Source organism: Drosophila willistoni (genome assembly GCF_018902025.1).
Source record: "Drosophila willistoni isolate 14030-0811.24 chromosome XR unlocalized genomic scaffold, UCI_dwil_1.1 Seg143, whole genome shotgun sequence".
NCBI classification, from domain to species: Eukaryota; Metazoa; Arthropoda; class Insecta; order Diptera; family Drosophilidae; genus Drosophila; species Drosophila willistoni.
The window spans coordinates 8382898-8409667 of NW_025814056.1; the positions used below are offsets into that span (position 1 = coordinate 8382898).

General features: G+C 38.6%; 3 protein-coding genes across 8 annotated transcripts in view; all 3 read left to right on the forward strand.

Moving 5' to 3' along the window:
- The first annotated feature begins 298 nt into the window (after nucleotides 1-298).
- On the forward strand, nucleotides 299-4926 carry LOC6645649. Its single transcript, XM_002068289.4, has 9 exons — nucleotides 299-543; nucleotides 602-993; nucleotides 1051-1136; nucleotides 1195-1296; nucleotides 1551-2067; nucleotides 2128-3608; nucleotides 3674-3845; nucleotides 4296-4640; nucleotides 4700-4926. The coding sequence occupies exons 1-9, from the start codon at nucleotides 405-407 to the stop codon at nucleotides 4829-4831; spliced, it is 3366 nt and encodes a 1121-aa protein (XP_002068325.1). The 5' UTR covers nucleotides 299-404; the 3' UTR covers nucleotides 4832-4926.
- A 253-nt stretch (nucleotides 4927-5179) lies between these two features.
- Nucleotides 5180-26770, forward strand: part of LOC6645590 (fringe glycosyltransferase) — a 40239-nt gene continuing 18648 nt past the window's right edge. Inside the window, exons 1-9 of one of the 6 annotated variants that reach the window (XM_023177391.2) lie at nucleotides 5180-5345; nucleotides 5408-5882; nucleotides 5940-6041; nucleotides 6106-6396; nucleotides 6460-6670; nucleotides 6731-8406; nucleotides 8460-8631; nucleotides 8709-9053; nucleotides 24786-25205. In XM_023177391.2, coding sequence (XP_023033159.2) covers nucleotides 5213-5345; nucleotides 5408-5882; nucleotides 5940-6041; nucleotides 6106-6396; nucleotides 6460-6670; nucleotides 6731-8406; nucleotides 8460-8631; nucleotides 8709-9053; nucleotides 24786-25205 — 3825 coding nt within the window. In that variant the 5' untranslated portion in view covers nucleotides 5180-5212. Of the gene's footprint in view, nucleotides 5346-5407; nucleotides 5883-5939; nucleotides 6042-6097; nucleotides 6397-6459; nucleotides 6671-6730; nucleotides 8407-8459; nucleotides 8632-8708; nucleotides 9054-9138; nucleotides 9378-17675; nucleotides 17941-24785; nucleotides 25206-26770 lie in introns of those variants that run through there. The other 5 variants (XM_023177392.2, XM_047011968.1, XM_023177393.2 and 2 more) reach the window with 5 other exon arrangements.
- Nucleotides 9619-10600, forward strand: LOC6645591 (seminase). Its single transcript, XM_002068291.4, has 2 exons — nucleotides 9619-10267; nucleotides 10331-10600. Exons 1-2 carry the CDS (start codon nucleotides 9661-9663, stop codon nucleotides 10546-10548), a joined length of 825 nt encoding a protein of 274 aa, XP_002068327.4. The 5' UTR covers nucleotides 9619-9660; the 3' UTR covers nucleotides 10549-10600.

Below are 26770 nucleotides of genomic sequence, written 5' to 3' on the forward strand. Positions count from 1 at the left end.
TTACCATTTTAAAATCGGATTACAGGTTTGTTAAGGGAACTTTGTAAATGACCTTTTGCAATTTGACCATCATTGAAAACTGTAAAAAGTGCCTTTTAAAAACAGGCCCTTGCAGGTAATTTATACGACCAAGAACAATGATTTGGGCCCATATTCTGTTTAATCTAATAACAGACCATAAATAATTACTTAAATCATCTATATTCATAAGATATATTGACCTTAAGCAGTCTAAGATACAATTTTCATATTGAAGAAGTGAAATTTGGCAATTTGATTCGCTAGTTTTGAAAATATTTTAACTTTATGAGTTGAAACATAAGTTAGCCAGGTTTTAGTAATCAATCAATTAGTCTGAATGAATGTCTATATAGAGGGATACACATTGTAGGCACACTAAAAGAATGGACAATCGCAAATCAATGGCAGCGTTTATAGCTCACATCGAACACCATTTAATAAGCGAGTCAGAGATGCATGAGAGGGAACAAAAGCAATTGCAACGACTCCAAGATGTTTCCGTATCATGCAATTTCATGAAGAGTAAGTAAAACACTCGTCTCGACTTCAAGTCTCAACTGATTTTTTATTTCCATTGCAGTGGCTCTAGAAGAGTTTGCCCATTTGGAAGAGAAGCGGGCCAAACGTGCACATTGGGAGCATCATTTACGTTGTGATGGTTTGCCGCGTCCCTATTTACCACCTGAGATACGTACATTTTTGTTTAGAGAACAACATTTCCAAAACATTTTCGATGACGACACTGTAGACTGGACATTGTCCGTGGACGAGCGTAGTATCCTGACACAAAACCCCCTGCGCACGGACAACACACGCCGTGCATTGGCCGAAAGGAAACGCGATCCTATTGGCGAACGGATCGAGGCAAAAGTGAGATTATATTTGAATACTTTGCTGCAAATCGAAACGATGCTTGGCAATCAAGCTGAAATGGCACGTATAAACTTAAATCATCAAATGGAAATAATGCAGGTAGTAAAAACATTCACAAATTATTCGATTATGTATTGATATATTTGTTGTTCAAAGACTCGTTCGGATATCGAGCAGGAGATAGAAAATTCTTTTGATTATTTAACATATCGCGTAATACGCATGGATGGCCTTTATATGGAGTGAGTGTTAGGTAACTCCTAGAAATGAAAAGTCCACTAACGATTTCCATTTAATTAGCTCTACAGATGCCAAAATTGCAACCTGGACCCATTTCTGTGATCTCTTCCAAATAGACATTTGGAGTCTGCGTGATGTGCCCATACGCTTCGATCGAATGGAGTAAGTTTTAGTATTTGAACTCAACAAAAATTTGTTCATGGAACGTTCATGAGAGTTTTTAAAAATCGTTAACGTATCGGCTTAAATTTGGAAAAATTCTTTAAAAATTGATTGAACTAAGGACATATTTGTAAAAAATTGGTCCAAACTTGGCTGAAGTTTGGTTGAGATTGATATTATGGAATTATGTTCAAAATTTATTAGTTAGGATATTTAGTTCTAAGAGTCAATTATAAGAGTTGTACTTTAAACAGGGTACCAGCTATGATGGCGGACTTTATTGCTTCAAAGGTTCGTGTTCAGATGCCATTGAGTGTACTCAACGATAGATTGACTGTGCGTTGTATTCACACCAAATTTGATATGCTTACACAAAATGCCAAAAGCTATGAACGGGTGACCTTACAGTCTGTTAGCCATTTAAATGCAGGAATACTTAATATCGAGGACTGTTTGATTAACGAATGGTATATGCAGCTAGATATACAGCAAGAGTTGGTGGATAGAATGAGAAGTAAATGGGATCAGTATGAAGAGGCTATGGAGATGATATCCAATAAAATGGAAAAGGCAGCTAAGGAACAGCGAAGATCGCGAGATAAGCCAGTCAAGCATATTAATATACCAAAGCCACCTAAGCAACCACCTCAGTTATTGGAAGGAATGTTGCCAGATCCACATAAAATGTTTCTCGAAAGAGAGGAGAGTCAATACGTGGACTTTCTTGATGAATTGTATCATCCGAAAAGAATGAATTTAACTAGCGATGAGGTAAGAAGATGAATGATCTATGCGCAAACACATATCTATGTTAAACTCAAATATTCTTAGATAAATCTTAGGCAAAATATCATGTTGGGTGGCATCTATTCGATTATGTTTGTGCGTCGACCCCAGCATAGACACTTTGAGAGATTCAACATCACTCTGCACGAGGATGGACGCATTTTGTATACCATGACCAATGTGGTAGCCGATTTAGAGGAACATGAAAAAAGTCTAAACTCTACGAGAGATAGTAAAAGATCTGGCGAACGTCGTCTATCGAATACTCAATTGCGTCTTAATGGTGTCGAGGAATATAGCTCCTACCACCTGGATGAGAAAGAGTTACCGTATTTCTATGTCACTTTTAAGATTTCACCAGATCTCTGCTATTGGAGCGAACCAAAGGTGTGCCAATTTATGTCTTACAGTCAAGTGACACACTTGGTGGACACAAAAAAATCTATTATTCCCGATATGGATGAACAGCCTAGAAGAAAGCATAAATCAGGGCACGAAAGCACAAGATATTCTGGTTCTAAAGATTTTCATCACCATGCTTTCTCGATGATTCAACGAAGGGAGAGTGAACCAGTTAATGTCTTTCGGCCCACTCTCATGTCTATACTAAGGCACACGAAATTGATGGAACCAACGGAGTGTGTCGTTCCATTTGAAAACTTTGTACTCAGCGATCAATTGAATAGTTTGCAATTGCAAAAATTAGAAAAATTTATATTGCCGCGTATACTTTCGTCCTTTAAATTTCCCGTAGACTTTAAGGATGAATATGAAGAACTGATGGAAAAAACAAAGCCCCAGAAGGGACTACTTAATCTGCAAGATGTTGCGATTGAGGAGATCATTCAAAATACGGATATGGATTTCGAGTTTGAGTCCCAACATAGTCCTGAACGCATGTTTCCTATATTCTCCGGCATCGGTCCTGTAATCTTTCCCGATAATGTTACTAGCACCGATTTGAGTGCTAAAAATACATCATACGGTATATTAAATACCATTGATAAGATCAAATTAAAGTATATGTTCAACTATCGTAACATCAGTAACCAAACTGATTTCGAAATAAAGAAATCCATATTGAGGCGAAAATTCGAAGAGAAGTCAAATGATAAATCACCCATAAGAGACAAGATGGTTAAGAAAAAGGAAATGAAACTCAAGGGGATTAAAAAAGCCATATCGATCTCAGAACGTGTGGGTTATGGATCTACCAATACGGCAAAATCAAACAGGGCATCAATGTATGGAGCTCGTTCACAAAATTCCATTGCAGACTTGGACCGTCCGAGTGTGTACAGTGTGTCAAGTTCACGAATGGGGTTGGATGAATCGCAATCCGAGGAGAAGAAAAATGTAACCCAAGTCCTTCACTGGACCACAAAGTATATTCTTGAAAGTCACTTTAATCGCGAGGAGGCTACAATAACCCTAAAGACAGATCGCTTGGGAATTTTTGGACTGGCATTTAAACGTTATGAGCATTTTCCCTTTAAAGACTGGTATATGCAGCCCAGTGAAGAGAAGTGAGTAGTAAATTTGTAATATTTGATTGTCTGACAACTAATAATTCCACTCCCCCCAACACCAGTCCCGAGGAGATTATGCTGCGAGTAGATACTTTCCATGTTCGTGTTATACTTTATATCTCAGGTCTTGGCATCCGTGGCTATGTGACTGATCAATCAAAGGCTTATGTCACAAAGCCCAAAAAGTATTTAGAAATAATTGAACCCATAAGTGATTTTCAAGAACTACGTCAGGTTGAATATACTGAGTATTATTTTCATATCCTTGCAGGAAGTGTATTGAGTGTCTGTCTGTCTGTCTGTCTGTTTCTATGTAAACTAGTCTCTCAGTTTTGAAGCTAAACTTTATTTTGAAGCTTTTGTTAGAATAGACTTTATCAAGAAAGAGAGAGAAAGTTATACATATCCGTTCTTGTCGCAATTATTTTGGCGCATTTAACACTTGGTTTAAGAGAAAATTCTCCATGGCTCAGGTATTGACACTAAATCGGAAATACCAGAACTCGAATTTAATTTCATATGATTAGATAATAAATTTAGCATAATTTTTTTACAGGTGTCAACAGAGTTTAAATTATAAAAAAATTTACTGATCAATGACTGCAATGGTATATAAACTTCGACATATTCGAAGTTAACTTCATAGACATTTGAATGGTTTTTTAATTAACTAAATCTTAACAGCGTTTTTGGGAGAAAAATATCAATATTTTTGCTGAACATGATGCTAGCTTCTATATAGACAATGGCTATTTTACTATTAAACATGTGGCCATTGAGGATCATACCTATGATGCGATGGCATTGCACTGTAAACTAATTAAATTTTTTCGTTCTAATTGGAATCGTTTGGCCTCACGTCGAAATATATTGTTATGCATGAAGAATGCCAAAGATAATACAGAGTATTCCGAGGTTACTGTTCGCATAACACCGGACAATGCAACATTTGTAGAAGTTTCCGAACTGTGCTCATCTGACTTGAATGTATTTAAATTGGATTATAAGCCGACGTGGCGAAACATTGGTGTAAGTGTATGAACTAGTGTAAAAATCTTATAAGATACAGTTTCTTATCCTCATTTTAGACATTCACAGATCTGCATCAGATTATCAATTCTATGAATCCTCATGCAACTGAAGTGCGCAACAGAGATTCCATGTTACTCCATTTGGTTAAGAAAATGTTGAGTGAACTTCATTTATTGAGTTTTTCATAGCAATCTTCTATAGCATTCTATAACCTTCTATATACCTCTGTATACTTATAAGTATTTTCCAATAATAAAGAAAATGCAACAATTATAATATCCTATAAATATATCAAATCAACTGATGGTCACAAAATGATTACCCCTGTTAATTGGATAAATGTCCCTAGACATAGCATAGATATTTAATTGTCATTCTGACATATTAGTCAGTCAGTTGGATTCCAAATTTTCTAAATATAAAACACAAAGTACACAGACAAGAACACATACACAAAAAAAAGAAAAAAAAAAACAAAAAAAAAAAAATAAAAAAAAATTTAAAAAAAAAATTGAAAAAAAAAATAGAAAAAAAAATAGAAAAAAAGACAAGAATTATAAAATAGAGAAATGGTAAAAAGATTAAAAGTAAGTGAAGACACGAGCACCTTAAAATTGATAACAGAAGAGGAGTGGTCGATTCGTGAGCAACGTCACTTGCAACGTTTACAGGACATTAAAATATGTTTGGGTTTCATAAGCGGTATGTACCTAATATCTATACATTTCGATATATCATCGAATCCATTGTATTGTATTGCATAGATGCCCAAAATGATCATACTGCATTGTTGGAAAAGCATCGCCAGAACGAAAGGTGGACTCATTATCTAGATTGCGATGGCTTGCCACGCCCCGAATGGCCACCTGAGATCCGAAGTTTTCTAGCCCAAATGCGTTACGAGGAGGCCAAGAATGAGGATGAAGTAGTCAATTGGACATTGTCGGTTAACGAACGCAGTATCCTATCGCAAAATATATTTCGCAAAGATCTGACTTGGAAGACCCTGGCAGCCATACGACCAAACATTGGTAAGCTCTATGATATTTGTGTGCAACGTATTCTCGAAATGGTATTGCGTATTGATCGTGTGCTGCTCAATGAACTGGAAATGGTTCATATATCGGAGGAGCGAGCTGCTGAAATGTTACAAATGCGTCACGAGTTGCACGAAGAGATTCATATACTCTTTGACAAGTTGACCTATCGAATTATTTGTGCGCCCAGCGCTTATATGGCGTAAGTACATAGATTTTTAAACGTTTTCTAAACAAAAGAGAAACCCCTTTGCCTTAGTTATAACGATTGCACAGTGGCTGTCTATTGTTACAAGGCGGTAGATTACAACTTTCAAATATGGTGTATTAAGGATGTACCTATACGATTTCCACATCTCGAGTGAGTTCTTCACCAACGTTAAACTCGTTTAAAAGTTTCTTAGTTAATTCCAAAAGATTCACAGTATACCTGTAATGGTTGCCAATTTGGAGGGACTTGGTGTTAGCCTACAGATGCCATTTAGTATACTTGGTGATAATCTGACCCTGCAATGTGTGCACACTTTTTTCGATCCCTATTCCGAGAAGGCTAAAAGCCATGATGTTGAGATCGAAACGGATACTAGCAACATTAGTTCGGGTATGGTTGATATTGAGGATTGCTTGATTGCCGAGTGGCTTAAGCAGGTTGAGATTCAAGAGGAGGTGATTGCCAAAATGGAGTCGAAAATGCAGCAATATGAGGATGCCATGAGGTAAACTTCAGTGAAAAGTATTCAATATATTAAGGATGAATGACTCAAACGTTTTACTTTCAGTATACTGCAGGCCAAGGAGTCGGCAACAGGGAAAAACAAAGAAGATGCAAATAAGGCAAAAGCATTAAGGGCACCAAAGCAGCCTCAAGGTCTGCCCGAGGGTATGATACCGGATCCCCATCACATTTTTCTCGATCATGAGGAGCAACAGTTTATTGATTTTCTAAATGATAGTTTTCATCCAAGCAAATTGGACTTACGTCCAGACGAGGTCGGTATTTGTGGTGGCTGCTAAACTCAATCGATATTGATTTCCTTATGTATTTTTTAGATCAACCTGCGAGAATTTCTCATATTGGGTGGCATCTTTTCGCTGGCATTTGTACGTAAACCTAAACATACGGATTATGAGAAATTTAATATAACATTGCATGAGGATGGGCGCGTGGTCTATATAAGACAGGAAGTACGAATTGGAAATGAGAGCGAAGATGATGAAGAGGAACATTTCGGACCGCTTCTAGCGTCGATGTCCCAACAGTTAACGAGGCGAGAGACAACACGATCAACACGTTCTCGCCTTCAATTGGCCGAAATGGAGGCAGACGCAAAAATTCGTTTAAACGATGATGAGCTACCATTCTTTTTTGTCACCTTCAAGTTGCCTCGGGAACTTTTCCTCTGGGGTGAGCCTGTGGCATGTCAATTCGTCGAAGAGGAAGAAGAAATAATTGAGCTTGAAGAGGAGATGCTACCACCCGAACCAGATAGAATAAGGCATAAGAAGAAAAAAAGTAAAGCTGTTAGCATTAGGAATACGGACACCACCACAGATGAATCCGGTGAAAGGGTCCTCATTTCGAAGGGTAAACAACCACAGCCAGCTGAACGTGTAGAGTACCATAGGCCAAAGCCCACGGTTATCATGAGGGTGCGTGCCGAGCCAAGCAATATCTATAGACCGTCCGTACTGGAAATGCTTCGCCGTAGTACCCTCAATAAAGAAATTGTGCCTGGTACAAATTTGGCTAACTTTGAGATGACGGGTCATAAGTTGAACAATCTGCAGTTGCGTAACATTCAAAGGCATTGCGTGCCGCGGATTATATCGTCCTTTAAGCTACCATTTGAGTTCAAGGAGGAGTATCTCCATGAGGTGTCAGCGAAAAAGGTACAAGGTCCCATGCTAATGATGCGCCAACAGGCCGAGAAGGAAGTTGACAACAAAGCCAATGATGCTGAATTCTTTTTCAATTATGAAGATCAGTCGGCACCCGAACGCCTTTATCCAGTGTTGAAAAAGCGTGAGAGAATTTCCTACCATCGCAATCCATTCGTTCGTGTGCATATTCTCGGCCAGGATGATTCCGACGAAGATGAAGATGATGGCGACCTGCAATACAAAGAACCCACAATGTATGGGATTTTAAAGCAATTAGAGGATATCGAAGGACAGTATACAACAAACTATAAGAAAATTATGGATCAGCCAATGTTTGTCGTGAAGAAACAAGTTACCAAGCAATCCATTGATGCAACCATTGTGTCATCCGGTCATGAGGCACCTTCAACGACACGATCGAAATCAAAGGTGCCAGCGCGTAGAAGTAAATTGCATTTACTGTCAAAAAGTGGACCTGCCGATACTGGATCAGGTCGCAATACCGAAACAATGGAGAACACATTAAATAATGAAATGGATCTAAAGGATGTCGATACAATTAGCATTAAGGCCTCAACGGATCTATTTCGAAAGTCAAACCGGAAACCCGAATATAATCTATCCGATAATGAAGATGATGACATATACTCGACAAGAGAAAGACCAAGCCTAGAACGTCCCAAGGTCATCCATTGGACTACCAAATATATACAAAGAACGGAACTTGATCGAGACAATCTAATCGTAACGGTGAGAACTGATCGTGTGGGTCTATTTGGGTTTGCCTTTAAGCGTTACGCACACTTTCCCTTTCGCCACTGGTGCATGGAGCCCAGTGAGGAGAAGTAAGTGGCTAAGTAACTTCACCTCCTAATCGTTTAATTTTGTTGTCTTCTAGTGCCAATGAGATAGTTTTCACATTGGATACATTTCATGTCCGTGTAGTGCTATACATTAGCAATAAGGGTATACGTGGCTATGTGACGGATTTGACTAAGGAATATACGGCTAAACCGGTTAAATATATGACAATTGAGGAGCCTATATTTGATTTCGGTGATTTTCGTAAAGTAAATGAAATGACGGGAGCTAGATGGGAAAAATCATAGTAATCTCTTTTCGCCTTTTTGTGTTTTTTCTTACTCAGCGTTTTCAAGAGAAAAATGTGAATATATTTGCGGAACATGATGCTAAATTTTATATTGAAAATGGTTATTATTCATTGAAAATGTTGGCCTTAGAGTTACATGTCTATGATGCCATGGCCATACACTGTAAAATGATCAAGTTTTTCCGTTCCGAATGGAATCGTTTGGCCACCAGACGTAATATTGTGCTATGTTTGCGTAATCCCAAGGATCCGAACGAGGGGGCAGAGGTCACTTGTCGTGTGACACCGGATAACTCAACATTTGTCGAGGTCTCCGAGCTGTGCTCCGATGATTTAGATGTATTTAAATTGCACTACCAACCGACATGGCGAAACATTGGGGTAAGTTGAAGAAAACTTTTACTTACATATCCCATCATCATCGTCGAATTCCTCATGTATTTCTTGTCATTTTCAATTTGTGTAGAACTATTCGGATTTGCATCAGTTAATCAACTCTATGTATCCACATGCAACGGATATAAGGAATCGTGATCCAAAACTAATTTATTATATACGTAAATTGTTACTGGAACTTCGACCGTTAAGTTACTCATAGTTTTAGTTACAATTCCTTCGATCTCCGATTCGACACTCAATTCTGGCTCCATGTACACATCAACACACACCCACAACCACACCCACACCCACACACACACACACACACACACACACACACACACACACCCACACCCACACACACACCCACACACACACACACACACATAAATAGTTCAATTAACATAAATTAAACTCAATTTTATTCATTTTACTCATTGTCGTTCAATTCCCGTCAGAAAAGGGTTGGGGGTTTTGGTATAAACTTCATTCGTTTCAGTTAAATAATTTGGCTTCGCACATTTTTTGCTTGGGTATGATTGTATAATGCAATACATTCAATTCGTATTATAGCCTGGATTTCTTAATCAGCAACAGTCTTGAATTTGCCATGAGGCATTTACTGCTTGCATTTTTCGTTGTGTTTCAACTGCTCCATGTCCAGGGACAGGATAAGAATATGACCTACGATCCAAACGATTTGGCAAAGAAATTTCTTCGTCCAGCTGTTCAGGCGCGTGTCATTGGTGGCGAAGTGACAAGCAATCAGAAACTGGGCGGATATCTGGTAGCACTTCGCTATTACGGTGACTTCATTTGTGGTGGCACTCTCATACACGATTATTTTGTTGTCACTGCGGCTCACTGTTTCCTGGGACGTTCAAATAAATATCAATGGACCATTGAGGGCGGTATATCGACATTAGACGACACCAATGGGATTAAGTCTGAATTGAAGGACTATAAAGTTCCACTTCACTTTCGTGAGGACGATATGCACATGGATGTGGCGGTGGTTCAACTGAGAAAGCCACTGAAAGGACATGGTGTGGGCAAGTTAAAACTGTGCAGTACGCCGCTGGTAGCTAACCTTACACTGACCGTAGCGGGCTGGGGCTTAGTTGATACCAGGGCGTCACAACCTCACAATTATTTGCGTAAGGCCGAAGTTCCGGTCATGGCAAGACGTGAATGTAGACGGGTCTATTGGCCATCTGGTGAGCTAATATTTTGTTTCTTATTATGTATATTTCTTTACTTATATGTCATTTTATTTAAAGTCAAACTAACAGACAGCATGTTCTGTGCCGCTTTACTCGGCCAAAAGGATGCTTGCACCTTTGATTCGGGTGGTCCTTTGGCATATAAGAAACAATTGTGCGGCATTGTGTCATTTGGCATTGGCTGTGCCAGCAACAAGTATCCTGGTGTCTATACGGATGTTAACTATGTCAAGCCCTTCATTAAAAATGCAATTACAAGTTTAAACCAGTCTTAAAAAAATATAAACAAATTTATGAAATTCTGACAATGACCCAGAATTGTAGATATATGTACACTTTCATCTTGTTTTCGATACATATGTATATCCTATATATTGTCTCTATCTATATATGTATGTACATACATACACACATACATATGTATATAGCTTGTTGTGATATGTGTTGGGAATATTTAAATAAGTTACTCACACCCTGTCCAGCGGAACACGCAAGGGGACAACACCAATATTTTCATCGTTAATTGTTGTCATTATTTGCATCTTTCTGCATTTTTCGCGTCCTTCTCTATACTCTTACATTGTTGCCAAAGTTGAGGTATATGACTTTTTCTGGCACATCTGTTGAATGTTTATATATATTTGTTTCTTCCTGCCATGTTTCTCTATGCCAATTTCTACAAGAGCACCAAAAGTTTCTTTCGAGTCAGAGCATCGATGAGAAGTTTCATAATGAAATCTATTAGATTTGATTGGATGGATTACTGGATATTGCCTTTTCACGCAGGGAATAGAAGAAAAATGTAAATAATAATTTGTAAGGGTATTTGTATTTCGGCTCCTGGGCTACTTTCTTTCTCCGCCCTGGAAGCCTGATTGCGTGTTGCACCAGGCACTATGCACTGGGCAAAGGCTGCGGCAGCTCCTTGCTGATCATTGACTTATTCCATAATTGATTGTGCCTTGTGTCTTGGGCCCTGGCTCTGGCTCTGTGTGTGTGTGTGTGTTGGCCTTTTTATATTTCTGTTGTGGCCTTAGGGCACAATTTTAGAAACGACGTTTCGACGTACTTTTACTTTTGCCTGTCTGACATCAAAATGTAAATTAGCAGCAACGGTCAGCAGATAGCACATCAAAAGAAAGACAAAGAAGAAGAAGAAGGGAAACACAGAGTGTGAGGGAAACGATTTTATATTGCCAAATTCATCGCATGACTGACGGCCTTTCATCCCAAAAAGCAAAACAACAACTCAACTGAACTCGAAACATTTGCTACATTTGCCGAATTAGTTTAATAATACAATTAATTGTTATTTATAGCTTCCTTTGAGCAACGCAAACGTTGCGTTTATCGCTGGGGATCGCATAGAAGAAAAAATCAGACGTAGTTTACAGCACGCAAACCAATTAGGACGACGAGCAGCGTCAGGACAGGTCAGACATCATTCTTAACGGGTTTTTTGAAATGAATGAATTATGAATAATAATAGCGAATGGAAAAAGCAGTGGGCCTTGGCATGGCAATTAGATATATATCAAAAGACTTAAAAACCTAAACTAAGTTCTATCTCTAACGAGAGATAGATATATAGGATCTCTGAAGGTAGGTAGAGATATTTTTAAGAAATTGTATGCCCTTTTGCACCACAGGATATCTATAACATACATACGAGTATAAAACGCGTATATAGGTATATAGCATAAAGTAGTCAAAGTACGACACTTTTGCTGCGTCTTGTCTGAGTCCTGAATATCCGACTGACTCTGGCAGCCCTGTGGAGCGAAATGGCATTAAGTTTATTTATTTGCTTTTAAATGGCATTTTCACTTGCATATAATTCTCATTCTCATGTAATGTGACTGAAGAAACAAAGGCAACATAATGTAACAGCCGCCGACAACAGCAACAACAGAAACAACAACAGCAACAACAACAACAACATGAAATAACACAAACAGAGTCCTCCATAATACACACATGGATATTACGTACCTACTTACTAGCTCCACAACCGACTACTGACTACCATTTACCACCACTACCACCATCACTTATTACTACTACTACTACTACTACTACTACTATTTTTAGTAGTGTCATAAATTTATAGCACATTGCAACCCAGTCGTTCGACTCACGCGGTGAACACACAGTCCACGCCATCCCATCCAGTTCATCCAGACCAAGTTGAAGTCGCAGTCGATGCCGATGTCGTTGCAGAGGCCGAGTTGGAGTTGGTACCAAGACAGATGAGTGAGATGAGAGTGAGCCGGCAGGATTTTATTTTGGATAACATGCTAAAAACATGCAAGCTGGCACCTACTTTAACCCGCTCCACTATGGGTAAAAATGTACAATATCTTGGAATATATTTCAATTCAATTGACGGCTTGACAAAGCCATAAGAAATCCATTCTTTCAGCCAAATGTAATTTCTAAATAAAGAGTTCTTACAAATTATGTTAAAAAAAAAGTGCCTAAAAGATGATTCAATGTTTTGCTGAAGTCAATATGTAAATGTTTGTAAGCTGTGTAATTAAATGACTCAAATGTTATTCAAATTGTTTGGGAATTGTTAAAAAAACGACACCTACATAGCTCCCTGTCAATGGAGTAATTTTGTTTGTAAAACGGAATTCCAAATGTTGGCCCATAGTGCACTCTAAGATTCACAGATTCATGTCTTTCGCGGCATTTGTGGTTTTGCATTGCATAAATGATTATGTCTCGTATGGCAGATGGTATGGGTGGTATGGGAACGGTAATGGGAATCATGAAATCGATTCGAACTGTATAAATCCAATGAAATTGTCTCGCTTACTTTGTTTTATATACTTACCTATAGAGGTACCCTCCCCCCACCGCCATACTGGGGGGGTTTTTTTTTCGTTTTGTGTTAATTAAAAGATACATAAAGAGCAAACGATAGACCTTTAACGGATGAAAGGGGATGAAGAGGTTGATTTTTCCGTCTCTTTCATTCTGTTCGGGTTCGGTCATTGAATTTCTACAGAATTAACGCACTGCAAGTGCCTGATGGTTGATTCGGCAGGGCAAACAAATCTTTAAACTCGTCAAACACTTGATCAATAGCGGCATATTGTGTGTGTGTATCTATGTATATGCATGTGTTTGTATGTGTGTGTGTGTATCTTTGAGATGCTATAGAAAACAACAAAACATTTTTTACGATGCGCTTACTGTTTTCTGAGCATGTGTGCGTCTCAAGTGTTTGCATGGCTTAAAAGCCAATAAAATTAGTTGTTAATTGTTTTGGTAAATTGAAAATTAGGTTTTGGGAAAAATCATCAGAGAAGTTAAAAGAGATAGAGAGAGAGACAGGGAGAGGGAGAGAGTCAGTTAGATGAAAACAGAGTGAGGGGGAAACGGGTCGTTCGAGTTTTATGTCTGTTTGCTTAACTTATTAACTTGGTCAGTTTTAATGAACTTTTGTGAGCTGCCGCTGTCTCTCAGGCCGACATTAACCGAAACTAGACAAATCGAATTGAATGGCCAGAATGAAGTGAACTTTAATCCGCTTAAATGTAATTTAACTATTTTGAAACTATGATTTTCGGATTTCTCTCCTCTTTACGTTTAAACAGAAAATCGGTTAATTAAAGTTCAACAAAAGTCTAAGACCGATTTCATGCTGAGTTGAATCAACAAATTGTTAACGTTAAAGTTCGGTTGGTTTTTTTCTTTTCTTTTTGGCCATCATTTGTACTTATTTAAGTGCTTGATCATGCTGATATCATCACCTGGTAACTTTTCCTTTGTGCCCACACGGACCATCAATGCAATTAGTGTTCTCTGCAAACGCCAGGTGGTCTCTTTACTCTCTTTGCCACTCATCGAATTGGAAATCACATAACTAAAATACAATCTGTAAAGAAATACAACAATTTTTTGTATTACATTTTGGGTGCAGCTTCGAAAAAAAAAATTATGAGAAAGAAAACAGAATTAGCCGATTATCAATTACCCTTTCAATTTCTTATAAAACAAGTAAAATTGAAATGTCCCTTGTCCTTATCTTATTAAACATGCTGCAAGGACACGGTGAGGTTATAAAGATTTCAGTTAATCTTAGGGTTATCAATAAGAATTCGCAGAAAAATTGTGCTAAAACTTGCTAAAAAACACATAGAATAGAATCTACCTAAAGTATTTTTTACTTGTTTTTTAATTACATAAGTTTAAGCATCATTTTTCTAAGCTTAATAAAAATTATATTGAATGAAATATGTGATATGATTCCAATTGAGGACTATATGATATATGCTCGGCCCTATGTAGAGCACACTTCTTCCTTTTGCCAACCGCTGTGTTGACAGTTATTGATCGATGATATTGTAAACATAATGTTGAAATTAATTTTGATTTGACTTTCTGTTTCATTTTTTTTTTATTTTCGGGGTTTTTCTTTTTGTCGATGATCTTGTACCTTGAATTGTAGCAACTCATTGTGATTTGTAATTGACTTTTATTTTGACTTCAACGGGAAAAACTTTGTGATGAGCTAATGAATGGGTTTTTTATTTTTGTTGTTGTTTTGTTTAGAAGAAAAGCGCCTTAAATAGGGCCCATAGGTTATGCGTTCCAATAAGTGACACTGACTAATTTGACATCATTAATCTCTGATCTGCTTAATGTCAGAATCTGCTGGCCAGAGACAGTGCGAGAGCCAGCCAACAATACGCATCAAAAAATTGACTGCGAATCGTGGTCTATGGACCATGGAAGTAGACAAATATTCATGATGAATGTGTGAGCTAGAGTTGCCACGCGGTTGGGTGTCTTTTGATTTGCCTCCATCTTCATCTCCATCACCATCAGCATCAGCATCAGCATAAGCATCAGAATAAGCATCAGCATCAGCATCACCATCTCACCATGCCATCCATTCGAAATGGAACGTGGACAAGGCGAGCAATCAAGCCGCGTGTTTGCCAGGTCAGTCTTCTACTTGGTTATAAGTCAGTCAGTTAGTCAGTCCGTCAGTCAAAAGCTCGCCTTAATTTTACATTGCTCTGTGGCCTGGCATGACTACCGGGCATAATTTTAGCAAGCCAACAAAATATGGTCTCAGAGCTGGAGTCTTGGAAATGAACACATTGCCGGTTTGGCGGCTGCGCACGCGCACAATTGTTGTTGTCTTGGGCCAACTCCCAAGCTCCAACTTCCTTCTGTCACTCCACCCCTTTCTGGTTGGTTGGTTCGGCGACATTCGTAACCGCAGGGCGACTGCGCGCCCGTTTTCGATTAACGACCAAACGACGACGTCGACGTCGACGACGACAGAGGCAACTCAAGCGTGTGCCAGTGAAGCGAACTAGAGCTGGAGCTAGGCTAAGGCCGAGTTGGAGGAGAAGCAACGCCTTCGGTTTACATTTTACAATCCTAACAAGGTTAGGCTAGCCGATAAACGTAGCTTGAGCTCAACTTGTTGTTGGCTTAAAACTGAAGTTGAAGTTGAAACTGAAGTTGAAGCTGAGGCTGGGGTTGGGGCTGGGGATGGGGATGGGGATGGGGCTGGGGTTGTGGCACATGCCTAACCAGCTTGCCTTAGCTATGCAAACACAAAGAGACGAGTACTACACACACTCTATTGCTACGAGCTGCACATACAAAATTGCACATTAAAATGAGGAATGGAGAAATGGTAGGATGAATGAGGGGAAGCCAAGTGTGGGGTGGGGTGGTGTTTGGTGGGGGGGAGGAGGCGAAGGGGGTTCACCGGCGGTCGAGCGATGCCGATGTCTTTTTCTGTGGCAGAACAAGGTTGCTCTGGCTTTTGAGTTGGATATGGAGTTGGAGTTGGAGTCGGAGTTTTGGGCCTGGGCTTGGGCCGCTGCCTCTTTTTAATGCAATTCAGGCGAAAGCCGCACAAAGGGACAGCGAACAAGATGCCGAGTTGCTGATTGTGCGAGCGAGCAGAGCCGCAAGAGCTTTTGTCGCCGCCACAAACATGGAATATGACAGGCGGAGCAAAGCAGAAGGCGGGGAGGAGGCGTTGAGGGGGTTTTTTATGTGAAGGGGGAGGGACATGCAAAGCATTGTCAACTGAAGGAGAAGAAGAAGAAGAAAACCAAGTGCTACAGAAAATTCAAGCAACAAAAAAAAAGAAAAAAAAAAGAAAAAAACAAAAACCGTAGGAGCTCCAGTAGAGATAGAGACAGAGGAGAAGGGAGTTGAAGATGGGGTTAGGAAGTGGAAACAGCACGTGAGATGGAGTTGGAATTGTTGCCTGCTGTATGTATATATATATGTGTGTGTGTGTGTGTGGGCAGAGGACCTGGAGTTGGAGAGAGAGCGAAACAATGGCGACAATAAAAATGCGATCGCACAACATGCTCCACAGATAAGTTAACGCAAAGTGACAACGTACAACTTTTAATGGAATTGTCGTCGGCTGACGGCAAAAAATATGGAAGAAGCTGAAGTTGGAATTGAAGTTGGAGTTGGAGCTGGAGCTGGAGCAGAAGGGCGGCCATGAAAATAAAGACGCTCCTCTTTCTTGTCCTCGCTCTATCTATTTTAGAGCCACCAAGGCTGCTCCTCAGTTGGTATATTTCAGATGTTGTTTATGGATGCAAATAAGGACACATAGGAAACATGTCATTCCAGGCTGGCAGTCGGGCACAAGACAGGATAAGGCCACAGAACGAGATGACAGTTCTTCCACTCGCCCACGACTCGTGTGCCCTCAGAGAAGATAGCTTTCGGCAGCTTCTGTGGCACATGCCGAGTTCGACTCGCACGATCAGCAGGTCGCGGCTATAGATCAAGAGAGCGAGAGGGAGAGATAGAAGGAGAATGAGAGAAGACCCACCATAACTAGCATGGGCGAGAGAGCGGCATGCAAGCAAACGAGAGAGAGAGAGCGAGAGAAGAGAGCGTGCTCTGGTTGGAAAACTGCAGTTTCAGTTGCATTGTTATTACTAGACTTGCACCCCCCGGTCGTCTCTTTTTGTAGCTGCTGTCGGCCTACGCTTCCAATTGGAGCACACACAAACACACACACACACACTGGAGAGAGGGAGCCCCAGTTGCTCTCTCTCTCGCTCTCTCTGTCCATGTATTTTCTGGTCTTTCTGGTTTTTGTTTTGTTTACGATTTTCGCTGGAAGACCGACCAGGCAATCGGCCTAACTGAGACTGACTGAAAAATCCGATCAGAGTCCGGAGTCAGTTGCTCAGCAAACTTGCCCCAAGCAAGACGTATGCGCGCGCGCTTCGTGTTTAAACAGCGATTTCCATTTAAAGGATCGGAGAATTTTACGAAAATATATACCTCTTGACTGATTTAAGCTAATAAATTTTTGCAAGCTAAATACATATAAATTAAAGTGAACAAACAAAATACAATAACAAAATCTATATATACCTACATATATATATATAAAAAATAAAATCCAACATTTTTTTGTGTGATTTTTTCGGGTGCTTAGTGATTACACAGAATACGGCCGGTATACAGCGGACAGCGGACAGCGATCGATGTTCGCGTAAAGTGTGGCTGGGGCCCAACATATGATGAGCCTGACTGTGCTCTCGCTGCCGCAACGTTTTAAACGCCTCCTGCAAGCCATGACTCTAGCCGTTGCCGTTGTCTATATGACGCTATTGCTCTATCAGAGCGCCTACGGATATCCGGGCATGCAAGTGAGTTAATCTTCTATTCAGTCCATTGCCATCCAACTCCTACTCTACCATGTTGGGCCATTGAAATTTGTACTCGTTGCGTGGGCGCCCTGGAGCCAGCCAACTGCTCGTAAATTGTCATACGCAGTGATCTGCATAAGCCCGAATTGGCCTCGTCCCCTCATCGACCCTGGGCTGGGACCGGCACACACACACAAACATACATACATATGTATGTACATGTATATTGCCAATTTGCATGATTCCTGATTCTCCCCTACGTCTACTACGTTCGATCTCCCTGGTTGTTGTCGGTGTGTCCATTTGGTTGCCGCTTCGTGCACTTTCATAAATCAACGCCGGTGACGCTTGCAGCTGCGCATGCGTCCGGACTATGGACATTTAGACCTTTTTACGCCCTTGCCTCAGACTCGGGATCAGGCTCAGGCTCACAGTGTTTGAGTTTTTACTCTGCCTTGTGCATATAAAACAGTTTTTGCTCGCTCTCCCTCTCTGCCCGTTTTTATATATTTTTTTTTGCGCTTCATTGCCGACGGCAGAGCGTCGCCAAAGCTTTCAGATCCCGATCCCGATCCCAATCCTCCAATTCCCAATTCAGTCCTCATTTACCCTGTCAAAGTCTGAAGCCTGTCCTGTCTCCAGTTTATTGTTGTTTTTGTTACAGTTCTTGCATAAATTTCGATATAATAAAATATTGTGTGCTAATATAACAAGTGGGAAAGGTGGTAGAGGATAGTCAGACACCTCCTCCCCAACAGATTCCTCTAGATCCCAATCGTTAACCTTAAGTAGGATAGATAAGAACTCTAGGTATATACATACATTTGTGCGTTGGATTTTTTCATATGGATCCGTTCTTAGGATAACGTTTTGGTTATATCACAGGACTTTTTCTTCATACAGAAAATATATCTCATTTATCGTTTCTTGAAACCATATTTAATATATTTTTAAATAGCGAATTATATCCAATATTCGAATAGTCCAAGATATTACCTTAAAACTCTTTTGAAGGGTTCATTATATAGAATCTATAGTTTATATCAATTCATTTGAAATATTTTTATATAAGGTATAAAAATACTCATAAATTATGTTTTATTTAACATTTTATACTTTTCTATACCGGAAGCTGACATCACACATCCTCTAGATCTTATAAAAAAATTAATGGATAAAAAAAAATTCGTTGGCTCTGCAAATTGATCATTGACAAACGAGAGAGGGTTACAAATGCCTTCACATATTTGGAATTAAAAGAAAATATACAAAGCTATTCGAAAGCTAAGAATTTTTTTTGTTGTTATAGATTTGGAATACATAATCTTATCAAAATTTCGAAATCTATATACCAAATTTGAATTTGGTATAAATGGCAAGAGTACAAAAAGGCAAAGTGTTAGATCTTGGGACGGTAAATGAGGGAAATTGTTTTTCCCTTCAAAATGCTCCATTTTCCAAATTATTAGCTGGAAATGTCACTAAAAGAGCATTCGTTTTCATTTTCTTGTTTTAGTAAAAATTTTAGCAAATTTTCTAAATTAAAGACTTCTTATCTAGTGTCTCAAAATTAAAAGGATTCTTTTGACTCTTTTGAGATTACATTCTCCTTTTTCAAATAGAAATTTAATATATAAATGTATGCATTTTCTTTAAAATCAATATTTCTCTTTTTAGGAGACCATTTCCATTTAAAGTTTAACTGAACTAAAAATTTGCAACTCAATTGTTTAACTTTAATTGGCCAGTTGGCAAGCGGTTTTGTCTCTCTCTCTCTGTCTCTTGTGCTTGTTGTTGTTCTTGTTGCTCCTAGTATAATTAAAACTTTATGTTGTTTTAATTTAGACTACATAGTTGTTGTTTGTAGATGTTGTTCCTGGGGTAACCGGAAACTTGGCAGAAATTAATGTGCTACACACACACACACACACACAGAGCGAACTAAAAAAACAGTTGACGTTTTGTTGGCTTTTCAATTGAAGTTCTTCCATCATATGCTTACGCCGAGGTCTGTGACTTGTCCCAGTTAATTTGTAGCTGTTGCCATTGTAGTAGTAGAAAAAAAATAAAAACTGCATGCAATGTACAATTCTTTTTTCCTTTTATTTTTTTTTTTTAATGAATCGCCTGCTATGTAGTAGTAGTTGTTGTTGTTGTTGTTGCTTTTCGTTGGATTTTATTTATTTGCCCAAATGTTGCGCAAAATTTTGCTGATTGTTGACTTTGCCGGACTTGATTCCTCGAAATTGTGCAGTTGACAATTGTGACTGGACAACGGCATTTAACTTATTATGGGTTTGGCTACTTTTGCTGATAAAGCAATGTACAAATATACATATATGTACTTATATTCACATTGCTGCATACACATGTATGTAGGTAGATATATGTACATATGTATAGGTAAATACATTTATTTTGCTAAAGTTTTTTAGGTGTGCACGTCCACGTCGCCAAGTCGCGTGTTGCTGACGCATAAATCATAAATGAAATGACAGAAATAATAATCATCAAATGAAATTTGTTGTTTATGAATTTGTTTAAAGTGGCGCGCAGAATGGACAAACGTTTGTGATTGATTCGAGTATGGTAAATATATAATGACAACACCAAAAATAATAATAACAACAACAACAAATGACTTTTTGCCTGAAGAGCATGCAAATCAGCTTGAGGAAGCAAAACTCCTCCTCGGACTCTGGCTCAAAATCAGACAGAGCCTTGACAGGCAGTAAAGACGGGAACGACATGAGTTGGTGATGGTGTGGGGGGAGTTAGTGGAGATTGTCAGACAAAGACTTTGATGATGTTATTCCTGTTTTCAAGCAGGTGCCTTGTGGACCAAGTTACTGCAGTTCCCATGCAGCAGCAGCAGCAGCAGTTCTCCTCCATTCACCTTCAGCCAACAACAACAGCAACAGCAACAACAACAACAACAACAACCATAATCAGCGTCGGCAGCCGAAACCAAAAAGTTGACGACATTAAGCTGCAGCAAGCGCTTGTAGGCGCCTGATAAAAAGGCGGAATGTATCTGGTATCTGGCTGCAGCAGCTCTGACTAACTGACTAACCGAATGTATCTTGACAGAGAGAGATAGAGAGAAAGGGAGAGGGAGACAGGGAAAAAAGACAACAAGAAGATTGTGTGCGGGGGAAGCCAAGTTGGTGGTCGCTTAATTGAGGACCAGGCCTTATATGAATGTGTATCTTATCTTAGATTTGTATCTTACGGATAATATTGTTAAACAGCATTTAATGAAGATTTTTCCGCTTGCTCGATTTCTCTCTTTTCGTTTTTCTTTTCTCTTGCGCATTTACTCTCTCTCTCTCTCTCTCTCTCGCTTTTTTGTCATCTTTGCTTTTCTCAGCTGGAGTTGAGAATTTTGATTGCATTTTTTTGTTCAGTTTTTGTTGCTGATTTATGTTTTCCGTTATGAACAAACCCCCGACTTCCCTCTCGAAACAAAAAATTATGATCATTAATCTTTTGCTAGAAGATTTGGCGCCCTTTTATATCACTCACTCACACACACACACACACACACACACACACACCTCTTTCAATTTATCTGTCTGTCTGTCTGTCTTCTAATTCGTTTTCATGGTTTCATTATTAATTGACATGAAAATGTTTATAAACATATTAATCACACAGCTAATGAAGCATTAGTCATTGCTGGTCAAAAGGGAGGCGGGTCCCAGGGGGCCCCAGACAGAAATTGTCTTGAAGTGTGTTAAATTTTACAAGACACATTTGTAGGTAGATAGATAGATAGATAGATAGATCTATGGCTTTTGGTACTTGTATCTAGTTGTGCGCAGGCGTGTGTGACAGCTGTTGGTCAGATACACATATGGACATTCTGTATTTAAATCACGTTTGAGTAATCGGCCACTATCCTCCCTCTCCCTCTGTCTCTCTTTCGCGACAGAAATTGTATTTTGTTTGTTTGTTGTTTCGATTGAATTTGCATATTTGCATCACTCAGATCCGCAACTGGTTCACATTCTAATCTATGCATTGAACCTTGAATGCCATTTTGTGGCTGACTCAATTGAAATAGGCGTTTACAGGTAGCAACCTCACCTCCCCCCTTGCTGAACACATATGCACCACCACTACTTACTTACATATGTATGTGGGTATGTACATATGTGTTTGTATGTATGTATGTATGGACTTGAGTACAAGTTGCTTTCACTGCTTCATTCACAAGTCACGATTTTAGCTCAGGTCTCCCTCTTTTTTCCTTTTTTTTTTTTTTGCTCTCTCTTCTCTGATTTTTCCTATATATTGTCTCTGTTTGGCAAATCTTTATTGAAGTTCATTTTTGGTTGAGCTCGTTTACTCAATTTCCCATACTTTTCGTTATCGTTTTTTTTTGGGTTTTTTCTTTTGTACCGTTTTGTGGCCAAATTAATATTTCAACTTTTTAATTACTTTCGCATTCACATTGAAAATTCCCAGCAGTTTTTACACCTGCCACTGTCATCACCATTTTTGCCTAGGCAAAGAGCGAGCTCATTAGGAAGCTGCTTCTGATCATCATCATCAACATCATCATCATCATCATCATCATCATCGGCAAGCATCATCAAGTCTTTTTGAGACTCTATCATGGCATGGGGCTATTATATTGAACACCGTTTGTCGATCGTGCCGCAATAAAATTGTATGAGACCAACTTGTCGCTGCTGACTATCAACGAGACAATATCGTGTGAAGCAATATAAACCAGCAGGGGAGGCAGAGAGAGGGTGTGAGAAAGATAGATAGAATGAGAGACAGAGGGACAGACAGACAGACAGTCAGACAGTAGAGAAAAGACAGCAGATGATCTTCTTCTTTGGCTATGCCAAATGAAGAGAAAATGTTTCCAAAAAAAAATATGATTATCAGGTTTATAGCGGAAGTTAAGAAACTAATTTACATACATAACTTTAGCCGAGCGGATATAGAAGCTGGAGAGTTTACTTAGAAAGAAAGATGTAGAAAAATAAACCATATTAAATATATATTTATTAAACAAAAACATTTGACGTTGGCCTATTTCAAGCCAATTTACTATCTAAATATGTAGATAAAAGCATTCCTTGGAAATTTATAGTTTAACTTAAACTCCACAATCAAAAAAGAAGTTAAATTAATGTTAATCACTTGCAAACTATTCAGTAAACTTTTTTATTAATTCTTTTTTTTAATCAATACAAAAAGTTGAAACATTATTAAATACATTTTATTTAAAGTGCACTTTTTGGAAATAATTTTTAACTATAGATATTCTACTTTTGACCAACTAAAAACTAGCTCAAATCAGTTTATTACATTTTTTTTTTTATTAGCTTTAAGCTACAAACTTGGAAAACGTTGGAAAATTTTATTAAATTTATGAATTATAAGTATAATAAAAGGTCTAAACTTAAACATAATTATTTATGAGTAATATTTAACGACTCTTTCTTTTGAGATTTAAAGTTTACAAGTAATAAATTTCTGGTTGATTTTGTATATAAAATATCAAAGAAGCTAACATCGGCTATGCCGAAGTTTATATACCCTTGCAGTCCTTGCTAATAATAATTTTACATGTTCAAAATTTGTTTTCTGCAACTCAATTCATCAATATACAAACAAAACAATTTTACTCTCTATTTTACAATTATTTTACAATCGCATATGTAAATTTCATAGCATACTGCGATATTTATGAAAATGTTTCTTCTAGTTCTTCGTGAGCTATGTGATATAGTGGTCCGATCGTTATGGTTTTCATACTTTATTTTTCCCGGGTAATAAAAAACCCCGACAAAAAATTTCAGCCCGATAGCTCTTAAGGCGGCTGAGTAAAACGCATTCGCCCAGACGGACGGACGGACAGACGGACATGGCTATATCAACTCAGCTTCTCATGCTGATCAAGAATATATATACTTTATGGGGTCGGAAACGTCTCCTTCTGTGCGTTACAAACATCTGACCAAGTTTATAATACCCTATGCAAGGGTATAAAAAAATCTCAAATTTAAATAGTTAAATTGTTGTTAATATTTGAAAACGATCAAACTATAAATATATCATTTTTCAAATGTTTAATTAATGCAAGAGAAAAAAACCATACCAGAGTGTCGATAGAATGATTTTTTCTCTTTTTGGATTTAGCTTATCAGTTGTATTCAATCAGGAATAAAGAATTCCTCTCCTTATTACTTGACGGTTTGGCTCTGTTTTCAATCTGACAAGTTAGGACCCCATCACAATCACAACCATCACCCTCGCCTACCCTACCCTACCTTACTTTACCCACATTGCCGCATCGCCACATCGTAAAGCCATTAAAAATAAGAAATAAAATACGAAAAAAAAAAAAAACGAAAAAGAAAAGGAATCTGAACAGAGCAATTGAAGAATCGCCGCCGCTGAGCGATTCAACAAAAGCAAATGAACCTGTTATCAGTGGAAATTAATCAAGCAGTTGGCTCAGAGCACTGAAAAGAAAGAACTCAAGCAACGTTCCGTCCCAGAGCCATTCTCCAGTGTTAGTTGTCTTCGATACCGTTTGTTGGTTTGTTGTTTGTTTGTTGATTGTTTGCTCTTACTCAGCATTTATGGCATTGTTGTTGTTTGTTCTGCCTGCCTGCCTGCCTGCCTGCTTGCCAGCCGCTTATTTGTTTGCCATTGAGCCAGGTGAACACAGAAAAGGTGTCTTGACTGGCGTAGGATCCAAAGCGTCTTCGTTTTCATACAGATATACCTACATATATATATATATAATTTTTTTTTTATATTGCAATTTACACACACACACAAGAGAATTTACATTATTTGTTGTTCCATTGTTGCAGCAGCTGCCGCAAACGCAGCCACAGCACAGCCAAGTGGATGCCAATGAACCTGTTGCGGCCACACATCGGGATCAGTTGCTCCAGGACTATGCCCATTCGTCGACACCCACACAGCCGGCGGCAGCAGCGGCATCTGCCTCGCCAACAACAGTGATCATACGCAAGGATATAAGGAGTTTCAATTTCAGTGACATTGAGGTCAGCGAAAGGCCAACGGCAACCCTTCTAACCGAATTGGCCAGACGTAGTCGGAATGGTGAACTGCTTCATGATCTGTCACAGCGAGCGGTGACAGCAACGCCACAGCCTCCCATTACCGAACTGGATGACATTTTCATCAGTGTAAAGACAACGAAAAACTATCACGACACCCGATTGGCACTGATCATCAAGACTTGGTTCCAATTGGCTCGCGATCAGGTGAGTCTAGATCATCATTAGCATCTGAAAAGATTAGACCAAGCTAATTTGCTTGAACCCGAACGCCAACCCGACACAACAACAGTATGTGTGTGGGCGACAATTGGCAAAGTGGGGCCAATGAAAAGGTTGTCAGCGATTTAAATTAAATGATACGAAAATTAACTAAACTAAGGCAAAGACTGAGGCAATAATCTACATACAAAAAAAAAAAAGGGGCAAGTTTAGCACTAAATTTGCATAATGAGTTTTTAAGCTGCTTGGAATTGATTTTCAATATGTATGTCCAAAAATTGTTGTTTTTTTTCTGTTTTTATTATTATTTTCTTGGCTCATTCAACGATTTATGATTTTTGTTGCGGCTGCTTAATTGGCCATAAAAATGTCTTCATTCATTTGTGCCCAAAACGCTTTTGAATTTCTGAATTTATATATGTGTGAGCGAATATTTTGGCAATAATACATAAACAATAATGACCACAACAACAACATCATCATCATCACCAGTCGGATCAGGGCTGGACTATAATGGGAGCAAATTCAATGGGAAATTTGAAACTTGATTTTGGTTGGCAACTTCAAAACAAGTTTTAATAGATATTTCAAAAAGGATTCAATTCATTAGAAACCTTCAAAAGTGAAATCAGTTTTAGTCAAGTTTATGAAAATACTTTCAATACTTAAGAAGTAAAATCAAAAATTAAGAGAGAAATAACTTTGATTAAGTTAGAAATGTTTTTTGTTTTTCAGCTTTTTTAAATTAGTTAGTCAGATTCGTTAACCATTTTTCGGGTATAAACCAGGCCAGGTTAATTATCATTATCAGCATCATTTTCAGTATTATGATCATTATTATTTATTTTTGGTTTTGTTTTTGCTGTCTGTGCTTCCGATGGGATTTCATGTGAAAGGATATTGTTGAAATTTTCGAAAGAGGAATTCTTGTTGCTGTTGTTGTTGTTGTTGTTGTGTTGGTGCTGCTACAAAATGTTATTTTGCCTGACTTTGTGCCAACTTATGCAAAATCACGCGTCACAAATGTGTTTTGTTATTGTTTACATAAAACTGCATTCGTCCGACTTGTCCATTGACGATGCCTGCAGCAACAGCAACAGCAACAACAAAACATAAATAAATAAGCCCAACAAGTGAGGGAAAAGGGGAGGATAGGTGCCGGCAGCAGCAGGGCACATGTGTGTCCGTGTTTGTATTACCTTTTTGAAAATTATAAAAATGCCTGACGGGCACGTTTTGTAGTCAGCCAAATGTCCGGGGACTAGAGGCAACATATATGTATTGTATGTATGTTTTTTCTTCTATTTATTTATTTGTTTGGTACATAACTGCATAGTTGAAAATACAAGCAAATAGGAAAGAGAAAGAGAAGAAAAAAAAAATAGTAGACTGAATTGAGTTTTTCTTTTATGTGGAAATGTGAATCGCAGTTATCGCGATATCGAACTCCATATCTAGTGATGATTTTCACACTAAACAAGGTAGCATTCCCATTCACCACACGGCAATTTGGCCTTAACTGGCCATCAGAAGTTGTCCAGACACAAGCA